The 16,903-nt window shown below is 39.2% G+C and overlaps 1 protein-coding gene across 1 annotated transcript in view; it reads left to right on the top strand.

Moving 5' to 3' along the window:
• col2a1b (collagen, type II, alpha 1b) overlaps positions 1 to 16,903 on the top strand; it is a 140,239-nt gene that overhangs the window by 6,781 nt on the left and 116,555 nt on the right. The window contains 2 exon segments of the mRNA XM_034166160.1: positions 15,607 to 15,639; positions 16,011 to 16,064. Coding sequence (XP_034022051.1) covers positions 15,607 to 15,639; positions 16,011 to 16,064 — 87 coding nt within the window.

Below are 16,903 nucleotides of genomic sequence, written 5' to 3'. Positions count from 1 at the left end.
CGGGCAGTTTGTGTATGTCCAGGGCTGTGCGTTCAAGGACTCACTGTTCGCTGATCTCTTGAAATCGCCTCTCTAAATATAATATAGTATACGTCCATATTTCCATGAAAGGCATGTCACACTCTTCAGCAGAGGACAGTTTTGTGATGTTAATACTAACATTTTACCTTTGTAGTAACTGTTGTTATAACCTCAGATATTGGCGCAAATTGCACACAGTACCGATGTGAGCATGCCCAGTAGTTCCTGGGACATGGGGGCGGTCATTCAGTGTTGCTTATGATTGGCATTTACCTGCTTATACTGCTGTTGCAAACAGTCAGGCCCAGTTTCCTCATTTTTGGAATCAGATCAATCAGGGTGAGAAATCAGCAATGGGAGACTAGTTTAAGAAGTAACTTTTTCTGTGAATTATATATATATACGTAAAGTGCATCTGGAAAGTATTCACAGCGCTTCACTTTTTCTACATTTTTTATGTTACAGCCTCATTCCAAAATAGATTAAATTAAATTTTTCCTCAAAATATCCATGATGACAAAGTTTTTTGAGATATTTGCAAATTTCTTAAAAATAAAAAAAAAACCTAAGAAATCACATGTATATAAGTATTCAAAGCCTTTGTCATGAAGCTCAAAAGTGAGCTCAGGTGCATCCTGTTTCTACCGATCATCCTTGAGATGTTTCTACAGCTTAATTGGAGTCCACCTGGGGTAAATTCAATTGATTGGACATGATTTGGAAAGGCACACACCTGTCTACATATAAGGTCTCACAGTTTTATTTTATTTATTTTTATTTTATTTATTTATATTTATATAGCGCCAAATCACAACAAACAGTTGCCCCAAGGCGCTTTATATTGTAAGGCAAGGCCATACAATAATTACGTAAAAACCCCAACGTTCAAAACGACCCCCTGTGAGCAAGCACTTGGCGACAGTGGGAAAGAAAACTCCCTTTTAACAGGAAAGAAACCTCCAGCAGAACCAGGCTCAGGGAGGGGCAGTCTTCTGCTGGGACTGGTTGGGGCTGAGGGAGAGAACCAAGAAAAAGACATGCTGTGGAGGGGAGCAGAGATCAATCACCAATGATTAAATGCAGAGTGGTGCATACAGAGCAAAAAGAGAAAGAAACACTCAGTGCATCATGGGAACCCCCCAGCAGTCTAAGTCTATAGCAGCATAACTAAGGGCTGGATCAGGTGACCTGATCCAGCCCTAACTATAAGCTTTAGCAAAAAGGAAAGTTTCAAGCCTAATCTTAAAAGTAGAGAGGGTGTCTGTCTCCCTGATCCGAATTGGGAGCTGGTTCCAGAGGAGAGGAGCCTGAAAGCTGAAGGCTCTGCTCCCATTCTACTCTTACAAACCCTAGGAACTACAAGTAAGCCTGCAGTCTGAGAGCGAGCGCTCTATTGGGGTGATATGGTACTATGAGGTCCCTAAGATAAGATGGGACCTGATTATTCAAAACCTTATAAGTAAGAAGAAGAATTTTTAAATTCTATTCTAGAATTAACAGGAAGCCAATGAAGAGAGGCCAATATGGGTGAGATATGCTCTCTCCTTCTAGTCCCGTTAGTACTCTAGCTGCAGCATTTGAATTAACTGAAGGCTTTTTAGGGAACTTTTAGGACAACCTGATAATAATGAATTACAATAGTCCAGCCTAGAGGAAATAATGCATGAATTAGTTTTTCAGCATCACTCGAGACAAGACCTTTCTAATTTTAGAGATACTGCATAAATGCAAAAAAGCAGTCCTACTATTTGTTTAATATGTGCTTTTGAATGACATATCCTGATCAAAAATGACTCCAAGATTTCTCACAGTATTACTAGAGGTCAGGGTAATGCCATCCAGAGTAAGGATCTGGTTAGACACCATTGTTCTAAGATTTGTGGGGCCAAGTACAATAACTCAGTTTTATTCTGAGTTTAAAAGCAGGAAATTAGAGGTCATCCATGTCTTTATGTCTGTAAGACAATCCTGCAGTTAGCATATTGGTGTGTGTCCTCTGGCCTTCATGGATAGATAAAGCTGGGTATCATCTGCGTAACAATGAAATTTTAAGCAACGCCGGCTTGTATGGTAGAGTGGCCAGCCACTCCTTAGTAAAAGGCACATGGCAGCCCACCTGGAGTTTGCCAAAAGGCACCTGAAGGACTCTCAGACCATAAGAAACAAAATTCTCTGGTCTGATGAGACAAAGATTGAACTCTCTGGCATGAATACCAGGCGTCATGTTTGGAGGAAACCAGGCACCATCCTTACAGTGAAGCATGGTGGTGGCAGCATCATGCTGTGGGGATGTTTTTGAGTGGCAGGAACTGGGAGAATAGTCAGAATTGAGGGAAAGATGAATGCAGCAATGTACAGAGACATCCTGGATGAAAACCTGCTCTAGAGCGCTCTTGACCTAAGACTGGGGCAACAGTTCATCTTTCAGCAGGACAGTGACCCTAAGCACACAGCCAAGATATCAAAGGTGTGGCTTCAGGACAACTCTGAATGTTCTTGAGTGGCCCAGCCAGAGAGCAGACATGAATCCGATGGAACATCTCTGGAAAGATCTGAAAATGGCTGTGCACCAATCCTCCCCATCCAACCTGATGGAGCTTGAGAGGTGCTGCAAAGAGGAATGGGCAAAACTGCCCAAAGATAGGTGCACCAAGCTTGTGGCATCATATTCAAGAAGACTTCAGGCTGTAATTGCTGCCAAAGGTGCATCAAAAAAGTATTTAGCAAAAGGTGTGAATATTTATGTACACATGATTTCTTAGGGCTTTTTTATTATTATGAATTTGCAAAAATAAAAAAATAATAACTTTTTAAATGTCATTATGGGGTGTTGTGAGTAGAATTTTGAGGGAAAAATGAATTTACACAATTTTGGAATAAGGCTGTAACATAAATTGTGGAAAAAGTGAAGGACTGTGAATACTTTCTGGATGCACTATGTGTGTGTGCACAACAACATGGTTTACAAAACACAATACAAACAGACAAAAACAAATATACAAAAAAATCACAACATCCAACTCGCATGGGATATAGGTTTAGTTTATAAAATAACATTGCAAAAGCGTTTAGAAGCAATCACATTGACCATGGGAGTTTTCCTCTTGATCCCTCATGATCGACTTGAACTCTCCCAGAAAGATCAGTTCTGACTATTTCAGTTCAATCTGTAAGTTATTCCATGTGGAAAGAGCAGCATATTTAAAAGTTTTTTGGTTTTTTTTCCAAAGTTCAATTCCCACACTTGAGACCACCATCTCTAGAATAGAATGAGAAAAAGGTCATATTGATTTTGGTTTCTACACATGTAGGTAGAGAGATAAAGAGGAACTATGCCAAGAATGGTTTTATATGTAAAGATCAACCAGTGTGAGAGCCTGCGTACATAGAGGGATGGTCAATTAGCAATAGCATACAAAATACAAAGATGTGTGCGATTTCCACAATCAATAATAAAATGCGAACCACAGTCATACTCAGCATCTAATTTTTTAAGATACTGAGTAGGGGTATTCAAAACAAGAAATCGCCACCATGTTGCTTTAAACTGGAAGGAGCTGCTGCTTGCTCCATCCTCTCTCCATCTTTCCCTCATACACCATGTGGTTTGTCACACCACAGTCCAGACCAGCTAATATGGCATGTCTCACAGTGCAAAAGAGAATCACCATAATGACTTACCATGTTACATATGTCACTTATGTGTAAAACACAGCATTTCAATCATAACATTTGCTGAAAAAAGATCATTTCTTCATATATCTACACAGAATTATGGGATTACAGAAATGTTTGAAATAAAATCCCAAATCTTATGGAAGTGTAAAAGGTAAATACAATTGTTTTGGGCACTATGACCCCTTTAACCAACTCATCAGGAAGACTGCCAAGCATAACAATCCCTCCGTTAAATCCCTCCATGAACAGAGAAAATTAAAAGAGAGGCTGTGACGCTGCACCTGGAAAAGATTTCCTTCTCTGAGGGAACTGAAAAGAAAATAATGAAGCATTGTTTGTTGTGTTTCTTGCAAACAAATTAGCAATTATCATGTGTTCAGATGAGACAAAGAGATAATACTGTGTTATCCTCGCCATGTAAGATAAGATAAGAGATAAGATAAACTTTATTGATCCCACAACAGGGAAAATCACTTTGTAGTGAGAACTAAACCTCACGCTCAGATTCATTTGGCAAATTCACACTGTAAACAGATGAACAAATAATGTATATTGTCTGTTTTATTTATCTGTGTTTTTAATATCCACACTTGTTGTCTTGCCACGTCACCCTGTGTATTCATGTAATTCTATTATCCATTTATCCATCCACTTGTCCGTCTGTTCAGCTGCTGTGAATCACTAAAGTCTGTATAATAGTAATACTGAAAGCTTTGCAAAGTCATGCTTTTTCTATAACATTCTAATTATTATTAGTGATAGCAGAAGTAGCAGCTGTATCTGTTTTTCTTTACACATAGCTCCAAACTCATTTTAGTTTTAATTCAAGCACACAAAAAGCCCATCAGTAGTTTGGTGTGTGTACATCTTGGGAATCTGATACCAGTTTTTCAGTATGCCAACAAGGTGATTACTGGCATGGTTGTCTGATTACCAGCGAGATATCTCAAAACAGATTTCAGTGCATTTTTTTGGACAGGTCAAGGAAGACATGATTACATTTTGATACAGATCCATTTCCATCTATGGAAGCTTTTAGAGATACCTGCCCGACAAAGAATCAGAATCAGAAAATCAGAAAAGTTTTTTATTGCCATAAGAGTGAACAAGTTCACAACATTATGAAATTGCTGCGGTACTCGGTGCTAACATAAAAGACAAAATTCTGTGCAAAAAAAAAAAAAAAACTAGAGCAGTAAAACAAATAATATATAATAAAAACTTTACACTATAACAATGTTACAAAATGTACAGAATGTATATGAGCTGAGATAAATATATAAGATATATATACATATACGAGTAGGGGTGGTGGCCAAGTGGTTAATGCACTTGGTTTCAGTGCGGAAGGTTCCCGGTTCGAATCCCACCCCTACCACATTTCTCCATGTAATGTGGAGTTGAGTCAGGAAGGGCATCCGGCGTAAAATCTGTGCCAATTCAACATGCAGACCCACCTTGGATTTGCTGTGGCGACCCCGAGTACAAAACAAGGGAGCAGCTGAAGGGACTTACTTATATACATATATGCACACATACATACACATATAAAGAGAAGTTTGCTGGCAGTCCTACCATCTAGTTTAATGCTGCCTTGATTTCTATGATGGAATGTAAATCAAATCCATTTATTTATATAGCGCCAAATCACAACAAACAGTTGCCCCAAGGCGCTTTATATTGTAAGGCAAAAGCATACAATAATTACGGAAAAAACCTCAACGGTCAAAACGACCCCTGTGAGCAAGCACTTGGTGACAGTGGGAAGGAAAAACTCCCTTTAACAGGAAGAAGAAAGAAACCTCCAGCAGATCCAGGCTCAGGGAGGGGCAGTCTTCTGCTGGGACTGGTTGGGCCCTGAGGGAGAGAACCAGGAAAAAGACATGCTGTGGAGGGGAGCAGAGATCAATCACTAATGATTAAATGCAGAGTGGTGCATACAGAGCAAAAAGAGAAAGAAACACTCAGTGCATCATGGGAACCCCCCAGCAGTCTAAGTCTATAGCAGCATAACTAGGGATGGTTCAGGGTCACCTGATCCAGCCCTAACTATAAGCTTTAGCAAAAAGGAAAGTTTTAAGCCTAATCTTAAAAGTAGAGAGGGTGTCTGTCTCCCTGATCTGAATTGAGGAGAGGAGCCTGAAAGCTGAAGGCTCTACCTCCCATTCTACTCTTACAAACCCTAGGAACTACAAGTAAGCCTGCAGTCTGAGAGCCAAGCGCTCTATTGGGGTGATATGGTACTATGAGGTCCCTAAGATGAGATGGGACCTGATTATTCAAAACCTTATAAGTAAGAATAAGAATTTTAAATTCTGTTCTAGAATTAACACGAAGCCAATGAAGAGAGGCCAATATGGGTGAGATATGCTCTCTCCTTCTAGTCCCTGTCAGTACTCTAGCTGCAGCATTTTGAATTAACTGAAGGCCTTTTCAGGGAACTTTTAGGACAACCTGATAATAATGAATTACAATAGTCCAGCCTAGAGGAAATAAATGCATGAATTAGTTTTTCAGCATCACTCTGAGACAAGAACTTTCTAATTTTAGAGATATTGCGCAAATGCAAAAAAGCAGTCCTACATATTTGTTTAATATGCGCTTTGAATGACATATCCTGATCAAAATGACTCCAAGATTTCTCACAGTATTACTAGAGGTCAGGGTAATGCCATCCAGATAAGGATCTGGTTAGACAACCATGTTTTCTAAGATTTGTGGGGCCAAGTACAATAACTTTCAGTTTTATCTGAGTTTAAAAGCAGGAAATTAGAGGTCATCCCTGTCTTTAGTCTTTAAGCAATCCTGCAGTTTAGCTAATTGGTGTGGTCCTCTGGCTTCAGGATAGATAAAGCTGGGTATCATCTGCGTAACAATGAAAATTTAAGCAATGCTGTCTAATAATACTGCCTAAGGGAAGTGAATAAAATTGGTCCTAGCACAGAAACATTGTGACACTCCATAATTAACCTTAGTCTGTGAAGAAGATTCCCCATTTACATGAACAAATTGTAATCTATTAGATAAATATAATTCAAACCACCGCAGCGCAGTGCCTTTAATACATATGGCATGCTCTAATCTCTGTAATAAAGTTATGGTCAACAGTATCAAAAGCAGCACTGAGGTCTAACAGAACAAGCACAGAGATGAGTACACTGTCTGAGGCCATAAGAAGATCATTTGTAACCTTCACTAATGCTGTTTCTGTACTATGATGAATTCTAAACCCTGACTGAAACTCTTCAAATAGAGCATTCCTCTGCAGATGATCAGTTAGCTGTTTTACAACTACCCTTTCAAGAATTGTTGAGAGAAAAGGAAGGTTGGAGATTGGCCTATAATTAGCTAAGATAGCTGGGTCAAGTGATGGCTGTTTAAGCAGGGCGTAGGTTTGCATATGGACCATAGGGACAAGTCACAACCATTATTTTGGGATGGCAAAATAGTCCCTACCAATATTTAGCATTTTTGTTTATATAACAAAATCATTCACTATTTTTTGCGAACGTCGATACTATATTTTAGTCGTCACGTTTTGTGTTTTCGACGTGCCAGAATGACAGGGTTACCCATGTTGCAATTTCATTGGCTCACGTTCTTCTCACATGGACGTAAACAAAGCGCATCTCGTGGCAGGCAGTGCTTAATTTGTAAAGTGGGAGGTCCCAGAGCGCAGAGGATGGGTGGCTCCGGTGCAGTGTTGCCAGATGTACGATAATTATCGTATTTGTACGATAGTTTTGCCCTCTGTACGAGTGTACGATCAATAATGGAAAAACCAAAATGTACGATAATTTCAGTTGTTGCCCAAACACGCATCTCTCTCTGACACCCAAGAATCATTTTGCAGGTGTTGCACTCAGGCGCCATCAAAGACACAACACCACACAGGCTGCTGCTGGCTTTGGCCGCCCGGGACAACGTCATTTGAAAAGCCCGCCCCCTCTCATACAAGTAATGAGTTCCAATCCAATCTGTGCCGTGACAGGAAGATTCCCCAACCACATCTTTTTTTTTTTTGAAACTTTATTTCAACAAATGCAACAACAACAACAAACAAACACAAGAGCAAAGAGATATACAAGAAAAATAAAAAAAGTTCAAGTTCCTTATGGAGGTGTCAACATTTTTTCTGTGTTCAACAAAAATCTGGACAAGTGGCCATGGCATCGGGATGACGACAGCGACCTCGAGGTTGAATTCGACTCTTTCTAGTCTGGTAATTAACACGTTTGTGTCCCTTCACAGAAAAAAAAATGTTTCTAGTAGTGCGTTCTAGTTTCCCCATTACTATAATTACTGTTAAAAATGTGACATAAAATTCTTTGGAAATTAAAAAAAAACAAAAAAAACACTAAAATAGCTACGTTGTATGCGTTTTGTTTGTATACGATCATTTCTCCCAAAATACGATAATTTTTGAGGTTTGGTACGATACTTTCATATTTCATATCTGGCAACACTGCTCCGGAAATAAACTGCACCAACCACACACATCTTCACAAATGACACTAACATCCTGCCTTTTCCTCAGAAATTACTACATTTATCTGTCTCTGTACTTTTTTGTCAGTTTTGCGCTCTTTTTCATACTTTTTTCATACTTCATAGGTATTAAAGGCATTGCGCTGCGGTGGTTTGAATCATATTTGTCTAATAGATTACAGTTTGTTCATGTAAATGGGAATCTTCTTCACAGACTAAAGTTAATTATGGAGTTCCACAAGGTTCTGTGCTAGGACCAATTTTATTCACTTTATACATGCTTCCCTTGGGCAGTAGTTATTAGACGGTATTGCTTAAATTTTCATTGTTACGCAGATGATACCCCAGCTTTATCTATCCATGAAGCCAGAGGATACACACCAATTAGCTAAACTGCAGGATTGTCTTACAGACATAAAGACATGGATGACCTCTAATTTCCTGCTTTTAAACTCAGATAAAACTGAAGTTATTGTACTTGGCCCCACAAATCTTAGAAGCATGGTGTCTAACCAGATCGTTACTCTGGATGGCATTTCCCTGATCTCTAGTAATACTGTGAGAAATCTTGGAGTTATTTTTGATCAGGATATGTCATTCAAAGCGCATAGTAAACAAATATGTAGGACTGCCTTTTTGCATTTACGCAATATCTCTAAAATCAGAAAGGTCTTGTCTCAGAGTGATGCTGAAAAACTAATTCATGCATTTATTTCCTCTAGGCTGGACTATTGTAATTCATTATTATCAGGTTGTCCTAAAAGTTCCCTAAAAAGCCTTCAGTGGTTCAGAATGCTGCAGCTAGAGTACTGACGGGGACTAGCAGGAGAGAGCATATCTCACCCGTGTTGGCCTCCCTTCATTGGCTTCCTGTTAATGCTAGAATAGAATTTAAAATTCTTCTTCTTACTTATAAGGTTTTGAATAATCAGGTCCCATCTTATCTTAGGGACCTCGTAGTACCATATACCCCATTAGAGCGCTTCGCTCTCAGACTGCGGGCTTACTTGTAGTTCCTAGGGTTTGTAAGAGTAGAATGGGAGGCAGAGCCTTCAGCTTTCAGGCTCCTCTCCTGTGGAACCAGCTCCCAATTCAGATCAGGGAGACAGATACCCTCTCTACTTTTAAGATTAGTCTTAAAACTTTCCTTTTCGCTAAGGCTTATAGTTAGGGCTGGATCGGGTGACCCTGGACCATCCCTTGGTTATGTTGCTTTAGACATAGACTGTGGGGGGGTTCCCATGATGCACTGTTTCTTTCTCTTTTTGCTCCGTATGCATCACTCTGCATTTAATCATTAGTGATCGATCTCTTTTTCCTGGTTCTTTCCCTCAGCCCCAACCAGTCTCAGCAGAAGACTGCCCCTCCCTGAGCCTGGTTCTGCTGGAGGTTTCTTCCTGTTAAAAGGGAGTTTTTCCTTCCCACTGTGGCCAAGTGCTTGCTCATAGGGGGTCTTTTGACCGTTGGGGTTTGACCGTTTTTTTTTTTTTTCATAATTATGTATGGCCTTGCCTTGCAATGTGGAGCGCCTTGGGGCAACTGTTTGTTGTGATTTGGCGCTATATAAGAAAAAGTTGATTGATTGATTGATTTCAAAAGTCACCGAACGCACTTTACCGTAATATATGCAACATATAGCATGCTGTTGGAAAGCACGGGTTCTTGGCTTGCTGTCAGTGTTAAAATTTTCAGAGTGAGGGCTTACATGAGAACTTACGGTAATGAGAATCAGCGGCGCATTAGTGTGAAACTTCCGTGTTTTTCCTCTGCGTTATGACATCACAGGCTTCGTTTACCGTAATACACCATATATATCATTGGAAATCCCTTTTTTTTTTTTTTTTTTAATTAGGTTGCCAGATACCTACAACTGCATTATTGATGAAGAGAATAGATTATACATCTTGGTTGCAAAATCTTTTTTTTTTTTTGTTAGCTCCACAAGTATTTTTTTGTTGTCTTGTTCTCTCAGGTGTAGGCCTATCGAATAGATTCGTGATTTTGGGTGCAATTTTGTTATTTAAGCTATTTGTTGTTTGCCTACATGCTTAATATTGTAATAAAGTGTTAAATTATTCAGCATTATGTCGTCATATGTTATGTATTATGCTGTACTTGTGCGTCTAATGGTATGAGTGGGTTAGGGGGTGGTGGTGGTGGGCAGGGGGGCCGGGGGGGTGGTATTGTCCCTACCAAAGCTGAGACCAAACCTACGCCCTTGTGTTTAAGTAATGGTTTAATTACTGCCACCTTAAAAGCCTGTGGTACATAGCCAACTAATAAAGATAGATTGATCATATTTAAGATCGAAGCATTAATTAATGGTAGGGCTTCCTTGAGCAGCCTGGTAGGAATTGGGTCTAATAGACATGTTGATGGTTTGGAGGAAGTAACTAATGAAAATAACTCAGACAGAACAATCGGAGAGAAAGAGTCTAACCAAATACCGGCATCACTGAAAGCAGCCAAAGAGAACGATATGTCTTTGGGATGGTTATGAGCAGTGGTGGGACACACTTCGATAATCCGATAACAGATAATTATCGAAGATAATGTTTTCATTATCGGATTATCTTTTTAGATAAATCTAAAAACCATCATCGGACTATTATCTTCCGATGAATTACTGTCCGATAACTTTTAGACCGATAACGTACTAAACTAAGCTGAACAGTGAAAAACATTTTTAAAACTGTTAAAGCTGTTGAGACCTACCTGTTAAAAGTTTCCTAATAGGTATGTTGTTTTACCCTCTACAATCAGAAAACACTCTATTGTCTGTAAGCAAAGGAGAACTGGTGACCAAAAAAAGTCATTTCCTTTAATACCATACTAATATAATCGCAATGTCACCACGTCATCCAGAGGCATACATGTTTAACTTATGGTTCAAATTTTAACCACTCATTTTAGACAAGTTATTTAAAATTATTGTCATGTCTGAAGTTTATAAAGTGAAAATATCAGATATATGTTTTCGTTTTTCGTTTTGTGAGCACATGCTGTGCCAGGCAGCAATGCATTATGGGTAGCGTAAGGTAATCTCAGATGTTCACGACAGGACAAATGCATTTCAGACACTCTGTTCAGGGTCCACAGATAACAGCATTAAACTCTAGTGCCTAAAACTCTCGTGAATATATTCTCTGGGTTTATAGACGTTAGTGTATTTGCATTTGTTAAATTCCACACATCTTAAATGTAGCAGACACGGATTATCTGGAATTTTGTTTGACATTTTTTCAAGGCCGCTACTGCCATCTACTGGCCAGGAGTGTTCATAGCAGTATTAAACGTCTGTGTACATGGCTGCTCTCAAAGTGTTGGAATTGTCCTTTGTCCAGGCGCTTTTTGTGTGCATATATGTTAACTTTGTATTCTAAAACTATGGCTAGAAGTAATTCCAACTCCTCATCGGTCCACACGAACGAGGTTGGCGCCATGTTTTTAGTTTTTGTGGAAGTGACGACAAGAGAATAAGATTGATTGGATAGAATTTTAATCAGTACCGCCACCCAAAGGTTTGGCAGACTAATTACAACACATTTATACGGTTCGATGTGGATGATGACGTAGTGTGGATGAAGTTTTTCCCCAACTGAAAGGGTAAGATTTTTGGTTTTACAAATACCTGACAACGTGTGTACATGGCCTTATGTCTGTGAAAGGCACTATATAAATAAATTTACTTACTTACTTACTAATATTGAGTGCACGTTTTACAACATCATAAAAGTTTTAAAACATGCAATTGCGATGACACTTCCAGGGCTCCGTAAAAATGCCTGTTTTTACAAATAAAAATGGAATATTTTGAAAAGCACATTTATCTTTAAACCAACACACGACACACGTCACATTAACGTGTTGGTTTACATAATGGATTACTGAACCAATCACTGTTTAGCACTTTTACCCAGAATGCTTTGTGGTCTGTGTTTGTTACAAAACCTCAGAATTAGTGCCTTATTCAACATTAAAAGATATATGTTATATTTTAACTTTGTACAAATGACAGAATTGACATTATGGAGTTATTCTATCAGTATTTTCAAAAACCATAAGTTAGTATGACTTTATTTTTCAAGACCTCTGCCTGACCGGAGTGTTGAAATGATAGGTAGCTGGCTTTATGTTTGCTCTTGGTGTGCCTCTGTGGTGGGAGTGCTGTTGTAAACAAGAGCTTCCAGCAGGAGTGGACTGTTGAAAGAAAAATCATTATGATTAATAAAGAGTTGATTTTGTGGGTGCTCTCTGGATTTGTCTGTGCTGCTTCCTGCAGCGGTCAGCATGGTCAAACATTTCTGCTTATTCTTTAGATCTTTTACCGCTTTTAATGCTTTCAAAAGCGATCGTGTTAAAAATCAATTTTACCTCTTTAGTAACTGCAATGTCCCATAGACAACACTGACATTTATCGGTTATCGATTATCTGTAACGTCCGATATATTTTTGGTGGGTTTATCGGTTATCTTTATCAAAGAAGTTTTCAGTTATCTTATTATTTGTTATCGAAGTTAATTTTTTGGTTATCTGTGCCCACCACTGGTTATGAGTAATTTTTTCTCTAATAGTTAAAATTTTATTAGCAAAGAAAGTCATGAAGTTATTACTAGTTAAAGTTAAAGGAATACTCGGCTCAATAGAGTGCTGACTCTTTGTCAGCCTGGCTACAGTGCTGAAAAGAAATCTGGGGTTCTTATTTTCTTCGATTAGTGATGAGTAGTAAGATGTCCTAGCTTTACGGAGGCCTTTTTTATAGAGCAACAGACTCTTTTTCCAGGCTAAGTGAAGATCTTCTAAATTAGTGAGATGCCATTTCCTCTCCAATTTACGGGTTATCTGCTTTAAGCTGCGAGTTTGTGAGTTATACCACGGAGTCAGGCACTTCTGATTTAAGGCTCTCTTTTTCAGAGGAGCTACAGCATCCAAAGTTGTCCTCAATGAGGACGAGATAATCTATCTCACTTACAGAGTTTAGGTAGCTACTCTGCCCTGTGTTGGTATATGGCATTGGAGAACATAAAGAAGGAAACATATCCTTAAACCTAGTTACAGCGCTTTCTGAAAGACTTATACTGTAATGAAACTTATTCCCCACTGCTGGGTAGTCCATCAGAGTAAATGTAAATGTTATTAAGAAATGGTCAGACAGAAGGGTGTTTTCAGGGAATACTGTTAAGTCTTCAATTTCCATACCATAAGTCAGAACAAGATCTAAGGTATGATTAAAGTGGTGGGTGGACTCATTTACATTTTGAGCAAAGCCAACGAGTCTAACAATAGATTAAATGCAGCGTTGATGCTGTCATTCTCAGCATTTGTGTGGATGTTAAAATCGCCCACTATTATCTTATCTGAGCTAAGCACTAAGTCAGACAAAAGGTCTGAAAATTCACAGAGAAACTCACAGTAACGACCAGGTGGACGATAGATAACAACAAATAAAACTGGTTTTTGGGACTTCCAATTTGGATGGACAAGACTAAGAGTCAAGCTTTCAAATGAATTAAAGCTCTGTCTGGGTTTTGATTAATTAATAAGCTGGAGTGGAAGATTGCTGCTAATCCTCCACCTCGGCCCGTGCTACGAGCGTTCTGGCAGTTAGTGTGACTCGGGGGTGTTGACTCATTTAAACTAACATATTCATCCTGCTGTAACCAGGTTTCTGTAAGGCAGAATAAATCAATATGTTGATCAATTATTATATCATTACTAACAGGGACTTAGAAGAGAGAGATCTAATGTTTAATAGACCACATTTAACTGTTTAGTCTGTGGTGCAGTTGAAGATGCTATATTATTTTTTCTTTTTGAATTTTTATGCTTAAATAGATTTTTGCTGGTTATTGGTGGTCTGGGAGCAGGCACCGTCTCTACGGGGATGGGGTAATGAGGGGATGGCAGGGGGAGAGAAGCTGCAGAGAGGTGTGTAAGACTACAACTCTGCTTCCTGGTCCCAATCCTGGATAGTCACGGTTTGGAGGATTTAAGAAAATTGGACAGATTTCTAGAAATGAGAGCTACTCCATCCAAAGTGGGATGGATGCCGTCTCTCCTAACAAGACCAGGTTTTCCCCAGAAGCTTTGCCAATTATCTATGAAGCCCACCTCATTTTTTGGACACCACTCAGACAGCCAGCAATTCAGGGAGAACATGCGGCTAAACATGTCACTCCCGGTCCGATTGGGGAGGAGCCCAGAGAAAACTACAGAGTCCGACATTGTTTTTGCAAAGTCACACACTGATTCAATATTAATTTTAGTGACCTCCGATTGGCGTAACCGGGTGTCATTACTGCCGACGTGAATTACAATTTTACCAAATTTACGCTTAGCCTTAGCCAGCAGTTTCAAATTTCCTTCAATGTCGCCTGCTCTGGCCCACAGAAGACAGTTGACTATGGTTGCTGGTGTCGCTAACCTCACATTTCTCAAAACAGAGTCGCCAATAACCAGAGTTTGTTCCTCGGTGGGGAAAAATGGTTAGAGATGTGAACGGGTTGGCGGTGTACACGGGGCTTCTTGGCACCGGCTAAGAGCTAGTAGCCGCGCTAAGCTAGCGGATTCCTAAAAACATACAAAGTGAATAATGTGTAAATAATTTAGAGGTGATTCAGCAGAGGGAGTGCTTTAGTTAAGGCACATGAAGATTACACTGTGAAACAAATCGTTATCTAGTTAACTAGATCAATCTAACTGTGCAGATTAAACAGCTGACAGATACAGCAAAACACCGCTGTGCTCCGGAACAGGAAGTGATACAATACCGCAGTGAGAGCCAACCACCACCAGTGAACAACTGATATCATAACTTTTATGAATAAGATGGCATTCTGTGTATGTGTGTCTGTAAGGAGAACTATAACATATTGTATAAGCACGTTTTTAGGCACTGGCATTAGAATCAGTATCACAATGGAAAAAGAAGGATCAGTGCATGTATTTAAACTTTTGGTCACACTTTACTTGAAGGTATCATTGACATTTGACATTGACATTTTTTTTTGGTTTGTCTTGATTCTAACAACTTGACTTTAATGAAAGTGACATGACCAGAAGGTGTCTTTGACCTTTTTGGTCTTCAACTGTATGGCAACTTGTCATAACAAAAACTGAATGACACTTAATGACAGCAGTCATCGACATTTATGACACTGACATAATGTTTATGACACATTCATGACTGTGTCATGTAACAGTTATGACAGTGTCATGTCACTATTATGGCGATACCTTCAAGTAAAGTGTTACCAAACTTTCTCCAACATCACATTGTGGATTTTAAAGAGTGTTCATTTTATACATTTTTACACAAACTTGATTGCTTTATTTGATTATTGGAAATACTGCAAACACTAAGGTATTTGTTTATGAAAATACTGATGATTGTTCTGTTTTCTGCCATTGATTGTGCAGGTTGTAGGACCAAGAGGACCATCTGGCCCAATGGTACGAATCATTTTCCACTCAGCTTCTTCAAGAAAATGCATTTTTATTTTGTTGTGTCCAGAGTGAATGACATCTTTTCTGCATAATATACCAGTAAAGTGATAGCATTAAGATGTGCAATCTTTTTGTATCATCTTGCTTCAAGTCCAGTCAAGCTTAATTAAACATCTGTAAAGTCCTGTTAAGTTTGATTAAACATCTGGAGATCTCCTCTCTGAATGAAAGTCTTCATCCACCAATGTTGCATTGGCACAAAATAGATATAAAATCTGCACACCACCAATAGTTCAACCAGCAAAAGCTATTGCCTCAGCATTTGTACCTCTCATGTGTACTGAGGTAACATTTGGTTTTTCCTCTCACTTGTCTAGGGCCCACCAGGAGAGCAAGGACCCCGTGGACCAAGAGGAGAAAAAGGAGAGAAGGTCAGTTTGCCATTTACACAAAATAAAAATCTGTTTCCGTCTTGTAATTTTGTCACCCTGATCTTTAAAAAAAAACACCCGGAGGGCACTTTCTCGGTCTATGAGGGTGAGTTGTGTGTTGCATGGGGAAGGTGGTGTGGGGGGATGAGTATTTGCTGCTTCGTTCTTGCAGAATGGTAGATTTCATGGAGCGGCTCGCTCAAACTTGTCATGTGTCATTTTCATTATGCTCGGTGGTTTGCATCAGTCTGGGTTGTCTAACAGATGTGGTGCTGAACTTCTGGCTCCTTCTGAGGCTTCAGTCCTCTGTGTTGGTACCTGATCCAGACTCTAATCATTGCATTAATATAACAACACTTACACATGGTAATGGATGCAGGCACTGTGTTAATGCCGGGCACTAATTGGACTTACGCATATTTAAGCACAAAGTGATTAATTTCACGGCAGCGCACATTACGCATGTTTTTAAAGTGTTGTGCACATTCTTTGCTGAGGAGCCCCTTGCAGGGTAACTTGTCACTACATGCACAATGGTATTCCAGGTAGCTTAAAAATTGAATGGAAAAAAATGAGGTTGTGGTTTAACCTTTTATGTAAAAGATGGTTTTGAATCGTGTGTGATTATGGGCTTTTTTTCTGATCTTTGATATCACAGTCATGTTTGGGTTGAATGAAAGAGTCAAATATAGGCCTTTAAACTTGAGACACTACTGTGTTCATACTGCATCAGGTGTAGCTCTAACAAAATACAGTGAGTATTAGATTAGATTAGATTAGACAGAACTTTATTGATCCTTTGGGAAGACCCTGTCAGGGAAACTGAGGTTCCAGCAGCA

The sequence above is a fragment of the Thalassophryne amazonica genome, chromosome 3 (assembly GCF_902500255.1).
Source record: "Thalassophryne amazonica chromosome 3, fThaAma1.1, whole genome shotgun sequence".
Classification (NCBI taxonomy): Eukaryota; Metazoa; Chordata; class Actinopteri; order Batrachoidiformes; family Batrachoididae; genus Thalassophryne; species Thalassophryne amazonica.
This window is presented reverse-complemented; position numbering and strand designations above follow the sequence as displayed.